Source organism: Nycticebus coucang, chromosome 1 (assembly GCF_027406575.1).
Source record: "Nycticebus coucang isolate mNycCou1 chromosome 1, mNycCou1.pri, whole genome shotgun sequence".
Taxonomy (NCBI): Eukaryota; Metazoa; Chordata; class Mammalia; order Primates; family Lorisidae; genus Nycticebus; species Nycticebus coucang.
Window position 1 is genome coordinate 22231985 of NC_069780.1, and position 19805 is coordinate 22251789.

Consider the following 19805-nt stretch of genomic DNA (forward strand, 5'->3'; position numbering starts at 1 on the left):
CACAGTTCACACACAAAGTAGGAAGAGAGTTGGATTTGACTTGATTTGGGCTTTGTCAAGAGGATTTCAAGGAAGTTGAAGATGAATGCGATTAATTGCATTGAAATCATTGGGTTTAAGCTCGGTAAAAGGGAAGTGTGTCTAAGAGGGTCAGAGGGAGAGTGGAAACATGGCAGGATCAATACATCTGAGATCTTTGTAGACTGTAGACTTGATGGAGAGAGGAAGCTTGAAGGATTGAAAATGGCATAGGATATTGGAATGCTTGAAATTGAGATTGCAGAGGGGTTTACATTATTAAGGGTTATATCCACTATTAGAAACGTCAAAAGCAGTGTCATCGCACTAAATTTTGGAAACTATAAAATCGATAAGTTTTATTAGTTTTGCTCTTATATGTATTATGTTCTTCCTCTTACCTGTTTAAGTTTAGGTTTAACTTTCTGATTTGTTTTAATTTTAAATTGATGAGTTCCTCAGACTTCTTTTCTTGTACATTATAGGCTATCAGTTTCCCGCTAAACACAAATTTGGCTTCATCCTATAAGCTATCAAAACTTGTGAAATTTTGAGATGAGGTATTTTTATTTTCGTCCAGTTAAAAACACTTCTTATTTCTCTTGTGGATTTTATTGTTTTGACCTGTGAATTGCTTGAATAGTATTTATTAGTTTCAATCGCAATGGGATTTTTTTATTTTCTCAATCCCACCCTCATCTGGCAAACCCTACCCCAATTTTGTTACCATCTTAAAGGCTTTTATTTCATTGTTTTGTTTATTAGGGGTTTTTTTGTTTGTTTTGTTTTGTTTTTTAACAGAAACAGAATCTCTCTTTGTCACCCAGGCTAGAGTGCAGTGGCCTGATCACAGCTCAATATAACCTCAAACTCTTGGGCTTAAATGATCCTCCTACCTTACCCTCCAGAGTATCTGAGACTACAGTATGCCACCAGACCCAGCTAATTTACTGTTTACCTTTGTAGAGATGGGGTCTCATATGTTGTCCAGGCTGTTCTCAAATTCCTAGCCTCAAGCAATCCTCCCAGTTCAGCCTCCCTCCTTTCTGAGACTATGAATGTGCATCACCATACCCAGCTACTTCCTCTTTTAAAATGAGCATATGCCCCTCAGGGAAAAGTAGTTCCAAATAGTAGGCTATTATACTTTTATATGTTACCTTCTTCTCTTAAGTTTTTGGTTCTCTAATCCCTTGACTTTGCAAATACATTACATGTTCAATATTTTTTTTGTAGAGACAGAGTCTCACTGTACCGCCCTCGGGTAGAGTGCCGTGGCGTCACACGGCTCACAGCAACCTCTAACTCTTGGGCTTACGCAATTCTCTTGCCTCAGCCTCCCAAGCAGCTGGGACTACAGGCGCCCGCCACAACGCCCGGCTATTTTTTGTTGCAGTTTGGCCGGGGCTGGGTTTGAACCCGCCACCCTCGGCATATGGGGCCGGCGCCCTACTCACTGAGCCACAGGCGCCGCCCTCATGTTCAATATTTTTTAAATTTCCTGAAGTTGGAGGATTGTTCCAACTAGCTTAGTCCACAGGTAATAATTAAAGCAAAGATTCCCATTGCTTTTAATATTTGATTTTTAAGTGCAAATGTCAAATAAAGTAGTATTTTATTTAGATTTTACAAGAATATTGGAACTATTAAATTTGCAAATGTTACATCACAGATGAAGAAACTCAAGCAGTATTCTACATGGTGATAACAATGCTAATGAAGGCTAAAGACTTTATGGAAAGGAACCCCCAAATGGCCTTTTCAGTCATGACCTTAAGTTCTACGTTTTGTTAGACATATTAAGTCTTTATCTATCTTCTTATTCACACTTTATTATATTTTTTAGTTAAGTCATTTTAGCTAAAAAATCTCCATGCAGATTTAAAAAATAAATATTTTAAAAGCTGAGAGAATGTATATTTTTTGCTTTGAAGAAGAAAGTACCTAAAATGTATTGTAGCTGCTTTAGAAAAATGTGTTTCAGATACTAGAGGTTAGCCTGTTCTGAATACATTATATAAAGAAAATAGCTCAAAACATAACCAAAGGGTATGTTTGTACTACATTTAAAATTTAGATATATTACATAGTGAGAACTGGTGGTTGTAATAAACATATCCCTGATGTTAAAGTTACTGACTCCTCCGAAGTCATTCACATATTGATATGCCTAGGTGGGAGTAGTATAATCTCTCTTTGATTTATTTCTACTGTGAGTATAAACCTAATTTCTTTTATAAGGTCTATTGATAGTTCATGTACAGCATGTCTGATAGTATGGCCACACACACAAAAAAAAAATACCACAAATTTAACAGCTTCAAAAGAAAACTGTGTTTCGTCATCGTTATTAGAGGCTGGAAGTCCAAGATCAGGGTATCAGCTCGTTTGATTTCTTCTACAAACTCCCTTCTTGGTGACCTTCTTGGCAACCTTCTCATTGTGTCCTCATATGATCTTGTTTCCATGCATTTACTTTAAGACTGTCTTTCTCTTCTTATGAGGACAACAGTCATATTGCAGTAGGGCTCCACTCTCAGAACATTTTTTTTTTTTTTTTTGCTTTATCTCTTTAAAGGACCTATTTCCAAATACAGTCACACTGGGGGTTGGAGTTTCAACATGTGAATTTTGGACACATACACATATTGATATGTGTATTCATATTTCATACACATATGAAATTAGTTCACAGCACAGCATATATTCATTCAATAAATATTTACCCATTTAATATGCAACAGGAATTGTAAAAATTCTAAAGAAATAAAAATAAATAAAATATGGTAAATAAATTATTATGTTTAAAAAGATAAATGGATTGGCACAATGAGTATTGTTAAGAGTTTTTGTGAAAAGGTATCCTCTGAGCAAAAACTTGAAAAAAAAGAATGAAGATGGTATTAATAAGTCAACGAGAATTCCAGACAACAATAAAGGCCCAGAGGTACATATTGGTGTGAAATCTCCACAGAGAAGATTTCAAAAAAATCACTGAAAAAATTATAAGAATTAAGATCAGAGAGTTAAGCTAAAATCAGTTCATGGTAGGCCTTCGTAGAGTCTTGGGATTTTTTACCCCCCATGGGAAGCCATGGGAAAGCTTGATCATGCAATACCATTAATTTAAGAACACTATGGTGACAGATCTAGGAGTAGTGCTATCTCAGATGTAAGCAGGGGAACCACACAAGTAGTTTACTAGTAGAGTCAAAAAATGATGTTGGCTTAGAATTATGTGTCAGTAGTGGAAGTGATGCAATGAGGTAGGGTTGGACATGTTAATTCAAGGGTAAAGATGACAGGATTTGCTATTGAAGGAGATGTTAGAAAATTTCCAAGTTTTTGGTCTGAGAAATGAAGTGAATAGTGATGCTATTCACTGACTTAGCATAAACTGGGTTTGAGCTGAGTTGATTTGAGAGTGGGGGGAGAAAAAGAGCTCAAAATGTGATAAGTTTGAGATGTGAATTAGACTCCAAGTGGAAATCAGGTACACTTTCACTATAACCCTCTAGAGAAAGTAGGACTGGAAATAAAAATTTGATTGTCATCAGGGCATACTGTAGATCATATTCAAAGTCAAGAGACCTGTTGAGATTACCCAGGATGGAAATGTGGACAGTGAACAGTAGCAGGTTAAGGACTGAGCACACCAAAAATAGGAAGGAGGATTTACGAACAAGATTTTAAGAGTGATTGTCAATTAAAACTAAAAAAAACAAATGTGATGATGCTGAAGCCATTACTAACATTTGGGACCCCAAGAAAATGAACACCCTATGTTTCTACAGAATTTAAACCAAAAAATAATCCTTTCAATATTATTTATTTAACTGGAAATTTTGAAAAGTTACATTAAGTATAAGCATAGCACTATTAATATCAACTAACTAATGAATAATCAAGTTCCTAGAAAGACAGTGTATACCTGTGTTAGTAATAAGAGGATTGAACAGGAAGGGTGAAGAGCTATCATTTGAACATAGCACAATAAACATTTGTTATGCTTCTTTTGACTAGTCTCCCATAGTCTTATAGAAGAGAATTAAATATGAAGTGATGAAAATATATAGAGAATTGATGCTGATGTTAAATATAAAGATTTCTCACTATTTTGTATTGAACATGTATGACCTCAGATACTTTATTATAAATACTTATTGATATTCTTTTAATCTCTACCTATTTCCGCAGGTGGGGAAGTTCCATACACAACTCTGGCTACTCGAATGATGATGGGAGCTTGGTGGCTATTTGCTTTGATTGTCATCTCATCTTACACAGCGAACCTTGCTGCTTTCCTCACTATTACCCGCATTGAAAGCTCCATCCAGTAAGTAGACAGATTCCAGTGGCCATAAAGTGTGAGCAATAAGAAAAGTGGCCAAAAGTATCTGAGAATAAGTATACATTTCTAATAATAAATTTACAATTTCCCTTTGAGTAAAGACTTAACTTTGTGATCCTGCAAAGTATCACAGGGTAGGGTGGTGCCTGTGGCTCAAAGGAGTAGGGCACCGTACCGGCCCCATATGGCGGAGGTGGTGGGTTCAAACCAAGCCCCGGCCAAAAACCGCAAAAAAAAAAAAGTATCACAGGGTAGTCCAACTTCCAAAACTATAGTATCAATAGAGAATTTTTTATAAAATAAAATTTTTTCTATCACTTGAATGTTGCTTCCCACATTTTCCTGAAAGGGTAACATGTCTTTAGAACTTTGACCTCCACAAAGAGTGGCTATGTCTGAGTAACAATGTGAAAAGGAGTCATAAAAAATAGTCTTTGCCTTAAATCTGCCCCATTATGCACTGCCAGAATAAATGGTTTCATAGGAAGATGTTTGAGAAATAAAAGGGTGATGAGTAGGAGAAAGAGTAGCAATGAATAAATAAGTCCTGATATGCCCCTGTGTTATGCTGTGTGTTGTGGTTACGTCTGTATAGCAGCTGCAGTGACAGGGTTGTGAAATGGTCACTATGGTGCATTTACTTAAATCCTAAAAATTACCTAAATCAGTGCCTCCATTCACACATACCATTTCCATGAATCCTTACAGCTTAAAGGTCTTTTGTCCACCAGTTTTGCTTCTGCAGTTTCATGCTATAAGATCAGCACTACAATACACTTATCACCTTATTAAAACATAATTTTCTACCTATTACTTTAAGAAAAATTTTCCTGAACGTGTTTAGCTCATCTGAGAAAAAGCTAGTTTGATTTTTCCTAAAGTTGAACATTCATTTCTCAAAACCTGGCAGTTCTAAAGTAGAATAAACAGATGCATTGGGAAATTCCTTAGGAATATAACTTGTTCTTTGAAGAAAACATAAGACTACTTTTTGCCTTTTAAAAAACAAGTAAATTAAGTTGATTGGTAGCCACAAAAGTATTATAGATTTCTTTATTTAAAAAATGAAGACTTGTTTATTTGTAAGGAAGCGGTGTATTTTTCCTTTCAATTTGTTTGGTATACAAATTGAAACCCTCAAATTCAACTAGTAATGCTAACAGGCAATCAATTATTTTATCCCTTTATAAAAAGGATGTTTTTAATTTCTCTTAACAAATGATGCTCCTCAAGTTGTTTTGCAATTATTCCTTTGGCACAGAACCTTCATACTCTCCCAGCTTATTCCCCTTGTAGCCAGTTCTATGTACAGCATAAATTGTAAATAGTAGAGAATGAAACTTGTACCATTTATGGGAAGTTTAAACTAATAACTCCATCAACATTATAGTATTTTAAACAATAATGAAAATGATCTCAACAGCCCAGTCAAAAGATCAAGGAAATTACTAAAATTATGAAAATAATAACAAACACTTATTGATCCATTACAAGATCTCAGGTCTTGTGGTAAATCCATCATCTTGTTTCATACTTACAACCATCTTATAAAATACATACTATCCATAACTCATTATATAAATGATGAAACTGAGGTAGAGAGGATAAGTAACCTGTCCAAAGTCTGCAGCTAATTAGTGATTGAGCAAAGACTAGACCTTAAATTTGTCTGATTCCTAAACGATATTCTTTTTTTTTTTTTTTTTTTTTTTTGTGTAGAGACAGAGTCTCACTGTACCGCCCTCGGGTAGAGTGCCGTGGCGTCACACGGCTCACAGCAACCTCTGCTCTTGGGCTTACGCGATTCTCCTGCCTCAGCCTCCCGAGCAGCTGGGACTACAGGCGCCCGCTACAACGCCCGGCTATTTTTTTGTTGCAGTTTGGCCGGGGCTGGGTTTGAACCCGCCACCTTCGGCATATGGGGCTGGCGCCCTACTCACTGAGCCCCAGGCGCCGCCCCCTAAACGATATTCTAACTGCACAACATTAGTTCCAATCCCACACATTTGAACGTCAGAGTGCCCTTCGTTTTTAGATTACACTAGAAAGAATGTGTGATAGCCTTACCCATTCCTAAGTACAGGGATGAAAAGAATGACATGTTCCAAATCCTCACTTGGTCTGAAAAAAGAGAGTGTCAAAAGTTAGGTGACTTTTGTGTTGGTTGGGCCAGTTCTGTAGGCATACATCCCAACATGAACTACTAATTACATCTGTAATTGGTATCAAGATCCAATTAATAGAAACTTATAAATCATATTAAGAAAAATAGATTAATTATTAAATATTGAATGTATGAGGTCTGACAATTAAGTTTTGAACTCATCCTGGAAAAAGTGCTACATACCTCACTGCTGAATATAACTAAGGTCATCTTTGAAGTACTCCCCTTGGGAAGCTATGCATGCATGGCAGCACCTAGTCCACCCTTCAGTGCAATAGTGAAACTCTTTTTTTCTGGAATGTCCATCAAAGTATCATATTACTCTTGATGTCCTGAATGTCATCAAACTGTCTTCCTTTCAATATTTCCTTTATCTTTGGGTAAAGCAAAAAGTCACTGGGAGCCAGATCTGGTGAGAAGGGAGGGTGCTCCAATACAGTTATTTGTTTACTAGCTAAAATGTCCCTCACAGACAGTGCTTTGGGAGCTGGTGCATTGTTGTGATGTAAGAGCCATGAGTTGTTGCTGAAAATTTTGGATCATTTTCATTTTTTCTACACTGCCTTTTCAGCGCTTCCAAATAGTAAACTTGGTTAACTGATTGTCCAGTTGGTATCGATCCATAATGAATAATCCCTCTGACATCAATATCATTTTGACTATTAATTTGGACTGATGGAACTTTTTTTGGTTGTGGAGAATTGACTGACTTCCATTGTGGACTTTGATGCTTTGTTTCAGGGTTATATTGGTCAAATCACTCATGATTCATCACCAGTGGTAACATGGCCCAAAACATTTCCTTGCCTTTCCAAAAGGTCTTGGCAAACATTGACACTCCTTTGCTTTTGTTAATTGGTGAGCTTCTTTGGGACCATTTTTGCCCACAGCTTTCTCATGCCAAGGTTTGCAATTAAGATTTTCCTGTTTCTCTATCAATATTTACTCGCCTCACAGTCAGCCAATAATTTTGATACACAAATTGACAAATTTTTCAATGTTTTCATTAGTTCTGCTTATTCCTGGCTGCTCTGACTTCTCCATATCAGTGATACTTTCCCCTCAGAAAAATATTTAACCTATTTGTACACTGCCGTTTTCTTCATGGCATTATCCCCATAAACTTGGACTGCCTGATTTCACTTCCACTCTTGCCAAGTTTAACAAGAAATTTAATATTTGTTTGTTGCTCTAATTTAAGCTCTGACATTCTCACGACAGGACACAAAAACATACAACAATAATTAATGACATTGCCACAACTCAACACAAACACAACTGTGAGATGCTGATATATCAAGATTTTGAAACCTTATCAAGTTATATGTATGGTTCTGCCAATGTAAGGTTCATGAACTTAATTGTCACACCTGGTATTCAATGTGGACCAAGTTATACGTATGGTTCTGCCAGGTTCATGAACTTAATTGTCACACCTGGTATTCAATGTGGACAATGTGATTATTTGATATACATAAACATTATATAATAATACCATAAAAAATAAATTAACACATCTATCACTGCCCAGGGTATGCATTAAATTCACAAAATTTGTTCATCTTGTAAATGAAAGTTTGTACCCTTTAACCAACATTTCCCCATTTTTACCACCTCCAGTCCCTGTCAAACACCATTCTACTCTCTGCTTCTAAAGTTCAACTTTTGGAATCATGATAAGAGAGATATATGATTTTTTTCTTTTTGTGTATGGCTCATTTCACCTAGCATACTGTCCTCCTGGTTTATCCATGTTGTTGCAAATGGCAAAATAGTTTTAAAAAATTAAAATAGAGTATTTTATCTCATCAACATACTTCATTACCAATTACGTTTAACTTTGGGTACACTTAAACCTAAAATTTCATTACCAGTTTTGTTTGAGTATACTTAAACCTAAAAGTCTATGTAGTCCACTTTTGAATTTGAAGGAATTTCAAATAATTAAATGATGAAAATGTCAAAAAAGTAAAGCATATTGCATATATTATCTCATTTATTCCTTAGAATAACTCCAATAATACAGGTAATGCTGTTATTACCATTTTGTAGATAAACAAAACTTTGGAAGTTTAATACTTAAGATCATACAATCAATACTGCCACAACTGAGAGTCTGACCAAGTCAGTCTGATACATAGCTTTACTTATCTAGTCTTTCCTAATCTAGTAGTGGTTCCTACAGTTATTTTGTTGCTCTGAATTTGTGTGTGTATTTCTGCACTATTTATTTATTACTAACTTTGCTAGTGTCAGTTTTTATCTAAACTTTGCTGTAACAGCCATGGAAGTAGAAGCCTGTCTTGAATTTTTGTACCCGTAAAATTTCTCTTAAAGTGAAACTTAATGGTAAAAGATTATAATTTCACATGATGTTTCCCTCAAGTGTAATTCCACAACCCAAAGTCACTAAGCATTCATTTTTTAAAAAATTATTCATTTCCAATGCCAACTGGTATTATTAAAAGTCATCAGTGGGTGTAATAAATTTCTACTTCCTTCTAGTGTTATCACTGGACTAATTTTGGAAGGAGAGAATCAGAGCCAAATAAGTTTTAAAAAGTGAGATTTTTCTCCCCTAAACTCATGCCTCAGCTCTGTTGGTAAACATAATTGCCTGCAGTGTTTCTTGGAGACATTCAAAATTCTATTTGTAACTAACAAAAAAGTTTCTTGGAAAATTCTAAGTCTAATTTTTCTTAGAAAAGACAAACACTTTTTTTTATAATGTCATGCTCCTTAATCACTTGTATTTGTGAGATTTGTTCACCACTAAATGAAGCTGCATGTCAATGCACCGTTTTCTAGCCCATTTTTTTCTATGCCATTAGCAAATATATACGAACCACATCTTTATTCCAAAAATTCAAAGTTGCTCTGTGCACTAGGATGGGCAGAGGTGGTTAGAGGAAAGTCAGTGAGAGAGAGAGAAAGAAGTGAGGGAGAGGAAAATCATTTTCTTTGAACAGTTGGTTGAGAGAAATTCTTCTAGTTTTGGTAGGAAAATTTAATAGATTTATTCTTGGGTAGTTGAATACTTGTTACAAATTTCTACCCCTTTTTCAGAATCAGGTATCTATGCTCATCTAACCTTTTAGTTGCCACTTGCTGTTGATGAAAATTTTGAAAGTGAATAGTTTCTGGAAAGGATAGCCCATAAGTTTAATTTCATATCCCTTTAATAATGGGGCCAGGCAACATAACTATGTTCTCCTGCTTGATATGATGTTGTGGAACAGAAAGTAAGACAGTCAGAATGGGCAGGATTGATATATACAGTTCAGTTTCTAAAAGAAAGAAAACATGTCATTTCTGTAGGACCCTAAAGATAAGTTGGACCTTTCATACCCATTGAGAAGAAACAACGTGTAATTATCTTCAAGCACCTAGAAAATGGAAGTATTTTTTCTATTGGTAACCCACTAAAGTTGGCAATGGTGAAATGGAACATATGAAGCTTTGAATATATTTTCAGTATAAGCACTTGGTAATGACAGCATCGATATTAACTGTTTGCCTTTATTGTAATATAATTTTCAAAATGCTATGTACTTTGCATGAAAGTAAAAAGAAATTATACAAAAATCATAGTTCTGCAGTAATAGTCATTAATAACCTTAGAGCCAAACTGATCTTTGGTGATGAAACGAGTTTTCCATTACCTGGGTCTGTAAGTAAACTTAGGTCTACTCAGTAGAATCTCAAAATCCCACCATATTTTTGTGTTAAATGCAGTCATTCTTCATAATCCTTAAGATTGTCTAAATATACTGAGTCAGTGCTGACACAGAATCAAACTAATCGGGGATAACATTTTTTCCAAGTAGATACAAAAAGAGATCCATAAGAGGAGACCCTTTTACCTCTAACAAACCGATAACAGAATTTTTGCACCCACATTTATCTACATTTGGAAAAAAAATTATTGAGCAGTTTTTTTCTAAGTACCACATGGTGAGTATGAGGTCACTAGGTCTGATAGTAAAGTCTAGAGACCGAGAGAATGACACACTGGCAGATAATTTCCAATGAAGTGATAAATCTTGAAGATTGTGGTAAGATGTGTTAAGGCTTTTAGAATTTTTCCTGGAGATAATGGAGAGTGACTTGATTTTAGAAATATGGTGTTATCTGTGGAGAGGAAAATGGGTTCAAGAGAAAAGTTATGGGAGTGTGTGGAAAGTCATTGATAGTATCTAATGCATGTACATTCATAACTTTAACTAGTATCTCTACTTGGTACGTATCTTCTTGCTTTAATGGCTATTTTATTTGATGAAGGTAACTTAAGAGAATTTGGCTTCAGACACTTCATATGTAATATATCTAGGCTCACATTTGCATTTACAGTGAATGCAGGAAAATCACTTCAGTTAGTGGGTTGTTTTTTTTTTAAGATTGTTACAAAATGTGGTTTACTACCGCTTAGCTAAACACGTGGGGACAGAGAGTTACCATTAGGAGCAAATTCTAGAAATCATACTGATTAAGCTGCTTTTCAGATATAATTTGGCAGAAAAGTTGCATCTCAAGGTCTGTTATTCATAGGCCCCATTCTGCTTCTCACTTTTACCTTTGAGTCATCGGCAAAAAGTTAGACTTATTTTTATTCAATTTGAATGAATTTTCTTCTGATTATAAAAGTAATACAAAGCTATTTTGAGGAAATAGGAAAGTAAAGTAAGATTTTGAAGGACAAAGCATTAATAATTCATAAGCTTTTGTGCAGTAATAAGTTCTATTATTTGGACAAAATTTTATATGACATTTTATTTTGCAAATATAAGATGGGCACAGGAAGTTGCAAAGATATTGTACAGAGAGTTGTCAAGTACTCTTCATCCAGTTTTCCCCAATGGTCACATCTTAAGTAATTATATATTATAGAACATAATTAATTATGTACTATATGTAACATGTCTCACAATTAAGTTCATGAACTTATCTGAAAAAAAGTGCTCTGTACCTCATTGCTAAATATTGCTATGGACACCTTTGAAGTACTCCCTTTGGGAAGACATGCACCAATGCCAGCTCCTAGTACACACGTCAAAGCAATTTTGGAACTCTTTTTCTGGAATGGCCATTAGAGTTGTTATTGTATCACCCTTGATGTCCTTAATGTCTTCAAAATGTCTTCTCTTAATATTTGCTTTATCTTCAAGCAAAGAAAAAGTCATTGAGGTCCAGATCAGGTGAGTAGGAAGGGTGTTCCACTACAGTGATTTGTTTACTGGCTAAAAACTCTCCCATAGCCAGTGCCATGGGAGCTGGTACACCGTATTGATGCTTTTAAGACCCATGAGTTGTTGCCCAAGATTTTCAGTGAAGATTTTCCTGTTTCTCTATGGATGTTTACTTGGTATGCTTTGCTTCTCACAGTCAGCCAATGGCTTTGCCACGCAAAGATGAATTTTGGAATGTTTTCTTTAGTTCTGTTCATTACTAGCTGCCCTGACCTCCCTTCATGTGGTGATGTTTCTCTCTCCTCAGAAAAACATTTAATCCATTTATACCCTGCCGTTTTCTTCAGTGCATTATCCCCAGAAACTTGGACTAACATGACCCTGATGTCAGTTCTAGTCTTGCTGAATCTAGCAAGAAATTTACAAATGTTTATTTGTTGCTCTGATTCAATTTCTGACATTCTCCCCACAACAAAAATAAACATCCAACAATAATGGACATTCAGCAAGACACACGTTGACACAAGCACAGGTGTGAGATGCTGATATACCATTACAAAACCTTGCTGAATTGTTTATACAGTGCCACCAATCTAACTGCACAATGGCAAATTCACAAACTTAACTGCCAGACCTCGAAATACAATCAGGAAGTTAACACAGGTACACTGTGTTTGCACGTAGTTCTGGGCCATTTTATTACATGTGTAGACTCTGATGACCACCACTGCAATCAAGATACAGAACTATTCCATCACTTACATAATCTCCCTCATTCTATGACTTTATAACTACACTCACTCCTCCCTACCAATCCTAACTCCTAGCTACTACAAATATGTTCTCAGTTTCTATGAATTTTGCACTTCAAGAGTGTTATATAAATTGAATCTGCATCTCATTTGGGCTTTTGAGATAGTTTTTCTTTTGTCACGTAGCATCAGATCCTTGAGATCTTTCTAGATTTTTGCATGCAATTGATTTTTCATTGCTTTCTGTTGCTTACTAGTTCATGGTATAGTTGCACCACAGTTTTTTCAACAGTTTAACTTTTGAATGACATTTTTATTCTTTTCAGTTTGAGGCTATTACAAAGAAAGTTTCTAAGAACACTTATATGATGAGTTTTTGTGTGGATATGTTTTTATTTCTCTGGGGGCATATTTTCATTTCTCTGACATATATTCCCAGGAATGTAATTGGTATATCCTGTGGTAAGTGTCAAACTGTTTTCCAGAGTGGCTGCACCATTTTTATATTCCCGTATGAATTGTGTAAGAGACTGAATTTCTACACATCTTTGCCAACATTTGATGTTATCACTGTTTTTTTCTGATAGGTGCATAGTGATGTTACATTGTGGTCTTAATTTGGATTTCCTTGTCATCTAGTGATATTTGACAGTTTTTTGTGAGCTATTTGTAATCCTTGTACACTCTTAGATGAAGAGTTTCTTCATGTCTTTTCTAATTGGATTATTTATTTACTGTAAAGAGTTCATTACTTAGCCCAGATACTTGTCCTTGGTGACATATGTGATTTTTGCAAATATTTTCTCCTAATCTATAGCTTGGTTTTTAATTTTTTTTTACAGGCTATTTTATAGAACAAAAGTTTTAAATATTGGTGAAGTCCAATTTATCATTTTTTTCCTTTTATAAATTGGTCTCATGTCTAAGACTTCACCAAGTCCTAGGTCCTGAAGATTTTCTTTTATTTCTTCTAAAAGTTCTATTGTTTTACATTTCAAATTTAAATCTCTAATATATTTTGAGTTAATTTTGCATTAAGTGCAAAGTTCAGGTTGAAGTTCATTTGTTTGCCTGTGGATATTCAAATGCTCCAGCAGCATTTGCTGAAAAGACAGTGTATCCTGCCTTTATTGAGTTGTTTTTGTACCTTTGTAAAAAATACATGTATAACAGTTGGCCATACAGTGTGACTCCATATCTAGGTTCCCTAACCTGTTCCATTAATCTGTGTTGTCTACCCCTTTGCCAGTAACACTGTAGGTGAAATTGAGTAGAATGATTCTTACTACTTTTCTTTTTTAGAATTGTTTTAACTACTCTAGTTTCTTTGACTTTTCATATAAGTTTTTAAATAATCTTGCCTGTATCTACAAAAAAATACTGCTAGGATTTTTATAGGAATTGCATCATATCTGTATATCCATTTGAGGGAAAATCTACATCTTTACTATGTTGAGTCTTCCAATCTATGAACATGGTACGCATCCTTTTATTTATTTAGAATTTTTATTTCTCTTTTACTATTTTGTAATTTTCATTGTATAAGTCCTTATATGTTTGGCTAATTTTATACATAAGAATTTCTTTTTTTTGTCCGAGTGATTATAAATGGTGCTGGTATCATATCTTAGTCTGTTTGTGCTGCTATAACAAAATACCTGAATAATATATGAAGAACAGAAATATATTTCCTCACAGTTCTGGATGCTGAAAGGTCAAATCAATTTGCTAGCAGGTTTGAGATCTGGTGAGGGCCCAGATCTCTGCTTCTAAAATGGTTCTTTGAACATGGTGTCCTCACTTAGAAGAAGGGATGGAAGGCCAAAAGAAGCCAAAATCATTCCCTCAAACCCTTTTATAAGGAACTTATCTCCATGTCAAAGCCCTTATGGCCTACTCACTTCGTAAAGGTCCCACCTTATAACATCGGTATGTTGGGAATTAAGTTTCAAAATGAATTTTGGAGGGGACACAAATATTAAAAGCATACCACTGGATTTTTAATTTTGGTCTTCATATATTCATCATTAATTGTATGCTGATTTTATCTCGTGATCTTGCTGAGTTCACTTATGAGTTCTAGGAGTTTTTGGTAAATTCTTCAGGATTTTTTAAGTATATATTAATGCTATTTATAAAATCAGGCAGTTGTATTTATTTCTTTTTTATCTGCATCATTTTAAATCTTTGTTTTCTATTGTTGTCTTTCCTTTTCTGGATAGAACTTCTAGTACTATCAGTAAAGTGTCAATAAAGGCATCTCCACTTTGTTCTTGATCTTGATGATCATTCAGTCATTCACTATTAAGTCTAACACTATTTGTAGAAGTATTTTTATAGATATTCTTTCTGAAGAATCTCGAGAATTCTTTCTCAAGTTGAAGAATTTCTCTTCTATTCCTAATTTTCCATGTATTTTTACCAAAAATAGGTATTAGATTTTTTTAAGTCCTTTTCTTCTCTATCAATAGGTATGCTCATGTGATTTTTCTTTATTAGCCTGTTTAGTCTAATGTTATTTGATCATTTGATTAAAAAACACTTTTTTTAAAAGCTAACAATATTCCCCTTTTCTGTTTCTTCCCCCACCTATTTCTAAATCTCACCTTTCTTCTGATTTTCTTCCTGTCAGTAGTCTGAGTCAATGAAAGATCCCAACTTCTTCTGCCTGCTGCCTCACATCTTTTCTTTCTCTTACTGTAACTCTTGTTCCCCTTTATCCATTCTCCTCTGACATCAACTTTATCCTCCATAGTGTGGACTTCAGACTGTTAACTTCTTACATCCTCAAAATTGCCTTGAAAACTTCCACTATTATATCATCCAATCAAGATAAAATCTGGCTCCATTATCAGAGCATTTTGAGCCCTTCTTGTCCAGCCCAGTTTCTGTCTACCAGAACCAACTGACTCCTGCTCAAACTAGTTCATGGTCCAGTCAAGCCAGACTCTTATGGGACATTTCATGTGTCTGTGGACTTACATGCTCTTTCCTCTCTCTAAAATGATGCAGAACCCCCTTCTTCCTGCTGATATCTTCCATTTTCCCAGGCCTAATTTGTCATTGCACATGTATCTTCTCTTTGAGATTGTAAATTCTTCAAAGGCAAGACTAAGTCATATTCATCTTTATACCTCTAGTGCCTCTCAGAGCACATGACAGAGTACAGATAAGAGCAGCCAACATCAACTAAGTGCTTGCTGTGTGACAGTTTTGTAAATGCTCTGGGTAGATTTTCTCATTTAATCCTCATAATAGCCCCAAGAGAGATGTGTTATTTTCATCTCCAATTTATAGATGATGAAACTAAAATCTTGACGTCATGGAATAGTTTTAATAGGATAGATGACAGTTCTTTTTGTAGTTCTGGTAGTATTTGAGAATCTCTTTGGTCCTAGGCTTTTTTATGGTTGTTCTTGTCAGATTACTTCATTATTGTTTCAATCTTGCTACTCATTATTGGTCTGTTTGGGATTTTTATTTCTCTTTGATTCAAGATTAAGAGGTAATGTGCTTCCAAAAATGTATCTGTTTCCTTTAGATTTTGCAGTTTGTGTGCATAGAGGTTTTCATAATAGTCTCAGATGATATTTTCTATTCCTGTGTTATCAGTGTATGTCTCATTTGTCATTTCTTATTCAGCTTATCTGAGTCCTTTCTGTTTTTCATATGATTAATCTAGCTAATAGTCTGTCAATTTTATCTTTCAAAGAAGCCAATTTTCATTTCATTGATCATTTGCATTGTTTTTTTGGTTTTGTTTCTGTTTCATTTAATTCTGCTCTAATCTTTATTTCTTCTTTTCTGCTAGCTTTGGGTTATGTTGGTTCTTTTCTTTCTAGTTCTTTCAGGTGTCACATTAGGTTTTTAATTTGTCATCTTTCTGTCTTTTTTAAGATAGGCCTTTAGTGCTCTGAGTTTCCCTCTCAGCACTACTTTTTCTATAACTCAGAGATTTAGAAAGCTTGTGTCACTTTTGCCACCTAATTCAAATAATTATTTTTACTTTCCATCTTGATTTTTGTCATTGACCCAAGGATCATTTAGCAGCAGGTTAATTTCCAACTATTTGAGTAATTTTGAGAGTTCCTTTGAGAGTTGAGTTCTAGTATTATTCCACTATGCTCTGAGAAGATATGGTAAGATTTTGATTTTTCTAAATTTGCTGGAACTTGTTTTGTGGCCTCACATATGGTCTGTCTTGGAATATGTGCTGTGTGATGATGAAAATTATGCATATTCTATAATTTTGATGTAGAATGTTCTGAAAATGTCTGTTAGGTCCATTTATTCTAGAGTCCTGTTCAATTCCAGTGTTTCTTTGTTGATTTTGTGCCTTGAAAAATGTGTCTAGTTCTGTCACTGTAGTGTTGAAGTCCTAAGATATTATTATATAATGTGCTATTTATTTCCTTCCTTAAATGTAGTAGAATTTGTTTTATGAATCTGAAATATCCTGTGTTACGTGCATATATATTTAGGATTATTATATGTTCTTGCTGAATTAATCACTTCATCATTATATAATATCTATCTTTGCAATTTTTAGCCTTGTTGATTTAAAGTTTATTTTATCTGATATAAAAATAGCTATTTCAGCTTGCTTTTGGTTTGTCTTGGCATGTAATATTTATTTCTCTTTCCTTTACTTGGAGTCTATGAAAATCTTGTGAATTAAATGGGCTTCATGGAAACACCCCCATATATTTGGGTTGTGATTGTTTATCCATCCATTCAGCCAATCTTTATCTTTTAAGTGAGGCATATACACCATTTACAATCAATGTTAATATTCATATGTGACAAATTATTCTAGTCATCATTTTGCTTGTTACCTAATATCTTCATTTTCTCCCCTATGTTACTATTTTTATAAGAGTTACACTGATGGTTATGGATTATAACTGTTCCATGTATAGAGCACTTTTAGGCATTTTTAGGACATCTCTAGTAGTGACAAATTCCTTTAGGGTTTGCTTATCTGGGAAAGACTTTATTTCTCCTTCATGTATGAAACATAGTTTTATCAGACACAAAATTCTTTTTTTTGCAGTTTTGGCTGGGGCCGGGTTTGAACCTACCACCTCCAGTACATGGGGCTGGTGCCCTACTTCTTGAGCCACAGGCGCCACCCCAGACCACAAAATTCTTGATGGGCAGTTATTCTGTTTAAGAAAATGAAATATGGGTCCCAAATCCTTTTTGGCTCATAAAATTTCTACTGAGAAACCTGCAGTTAATCTAATGGTCTTTCTCTTATAAGAGGTTAATTGACTGTATCTCTCATTTTGTAGAATTTTCTCCTTCACTTTGAGTTTAATGATTTTGTGCCTTGGTGGTATTCTATTTGCAACAAATATTCCAGGAGTTCATTAACCTTCTCATACTCGAATGTCTAAATCTCCAGCAATACCAGCAAATTTTTCTGTCATTATTCCTTCAAATAAATTTTCCATGCTTTTTGCTTTTTCTTCTCCTTCAAGAATATCTACAATTCTCATAACTGTTTGCTTTAAATAATTTCATAATTCTCAGAGAAACTATTCATTTCTCTTGATTTTTTTTTTTTTTTCATTTTTGACTGACTAGATTGGTTAGAAAGCCTGTCTTCAAATTGTGAAATTCATTTTTCTGTTTGGTCCAGTATTGTGGGGACTTTCCACAGTATTTTGCAATTTTCCAAATGACTCATTCAGCAGTTCTGTCATATTCTTTCTTAGATTATCTGTCTCTTTTTCATTTATATCCTTAATTATTTTTTGGTTTGTTGGCATTAAATGAATTCTCGCATCAATCCCCTTAATCTTAACTTGCTATCCATATTTTGAATTCTGTATCTATCATTTGAAGAGTTTGTGTCATCCTTTGGGGATGTCAAAACTGCCTGGTTTTGTTGTTGTTGTTTGTTTGTTTGTTTTGTTTTTTATGTCTCCATATTTCTTATGCTGGTTTCTTGTCATCTGGGATCTCTTCCCTCAGCCTGAAACAGATAGCTTTGTGGTACACCTGTTCTCTTTCCTACTGGGAACTCTGTTGCTCAGGGAAGACGAGGAGACTTTTACTGCCCTCTGGTTCATGCTGGTAGTATCCACTGTGGTGTTGCTGGGAATTTGGGCCAGTTGAAACTCATACTCTTAGAAAGAGTATGAGTTAGAAAGTATTGAGGTCCAGTGATGTGGAATAGATTATGTAATTCTCAGTTCCCAGACCCATACATGGTTTATTTTGGTTCTCTTCCAGAAGATTAATCAAGCCAAAGAGGGGTGCATGCATTGTGAGCCTGACACATTACTGCTTTCTTATGTCTCCCTGTTTCCCTATGGTTGTCACAGTCTAAGCAAAGGATAAGGGATGTTTGTGGGGCAGGGCTGGGCTGGTTTCCAGACCACTATTGACAGCTCACATTGAAGTAGGGTGAGTCCCTCTCCATGAAAATGTATGTTTTTTAGGGCTGCTTGATTACCTTTATACCAACACAATGTAGTAGCTTACTGAGTATATGGTTGGTTACAAATAAATATTCATTCAGTCAATGAATCAAAAAGGGATTGTTTAGACTCTGGCCTAAGACTATGGAACTCCATGATGCGTATATATACCTCACTTTAAAAAAATCAGAAAGATATGAAAGCCATTCTTTGTGCTATTATTCCAGAATAAGAGAGGAAATCCAAAACAAAATGGTATGCTCTCTCTGTTTCTTTAGTGTTACCTATTCTTTCTTCAGTCTTCTGGGAGGAGCCTATTTCATAACCTCAGAAGGGAATTGCACACTTTATTAGAAGCAGCCAAAATCAAGGTAGTTGAAGTGAGCTAAGCCTGATTCATACTGCTTTTCTGTTTTGTTTCGTACGGAATTGTATAGGCTTAGCTCTAGAACACACAGGCACTGCAGACAGAGGAAGACATTTATCTCCTTCTCTGTATTGTTCAGTGTTGAAATGGCTTACTTGTTCTAGCACTTAAGTACAACAGTGATGGATGTTTTCCAAACATACAGCCATCTAGATGTCATAGACAGGATTTTGTCTTTTTGAAAAAAGTAAAAACTCTCAGAAGGACGATGGTCTTTCAAAGCCACCCTTCAGTAAGCATTTAATTAAAAGTTGTCTCCCAGGAAAAGGAATATATTAGCATTTCTATGGGCTCTGTTTACCCTGAGCTCACCAAAACAAAAAACTTGGCTAACCTAATTAGCATCCACACAGTCCCTAAGATGATCGATTTCCTTCTGGACAAGCTGAATCATTCTAAACAAATAAAATCCTCTCTTTTCCTCTCTTCCTCTCTCCCTCTCACTCTTGCACTCTCTCTCCCTATCACTTTCTCCCTCT

General features: G+C 35.0%; 1 protein-coding gene across 1 annotated transcript in view; it reads left to right on the forward strand.

Annotated features, from left to right (window-relative positions):
* GRID2 (glutamate ionotropic receptor delta type subunit 2) overlaps positions 1 to 19805 on the forward strand; it is a 1435943-nt gene that overhangs the window by 1144116 nt on the left and 272022 nt on the right. Inside the window, exon 12 of the mRNA XM_053608318.1 lies at positions 4216 to 4354. Within this exon, the coding sequence (XP_053464293.1) occupies positions 4216 to 4354 (139 nt within the window). The remainder of the gene's footprint in view (positions 1 to 4215; positions 4355 to 19805) is intronic.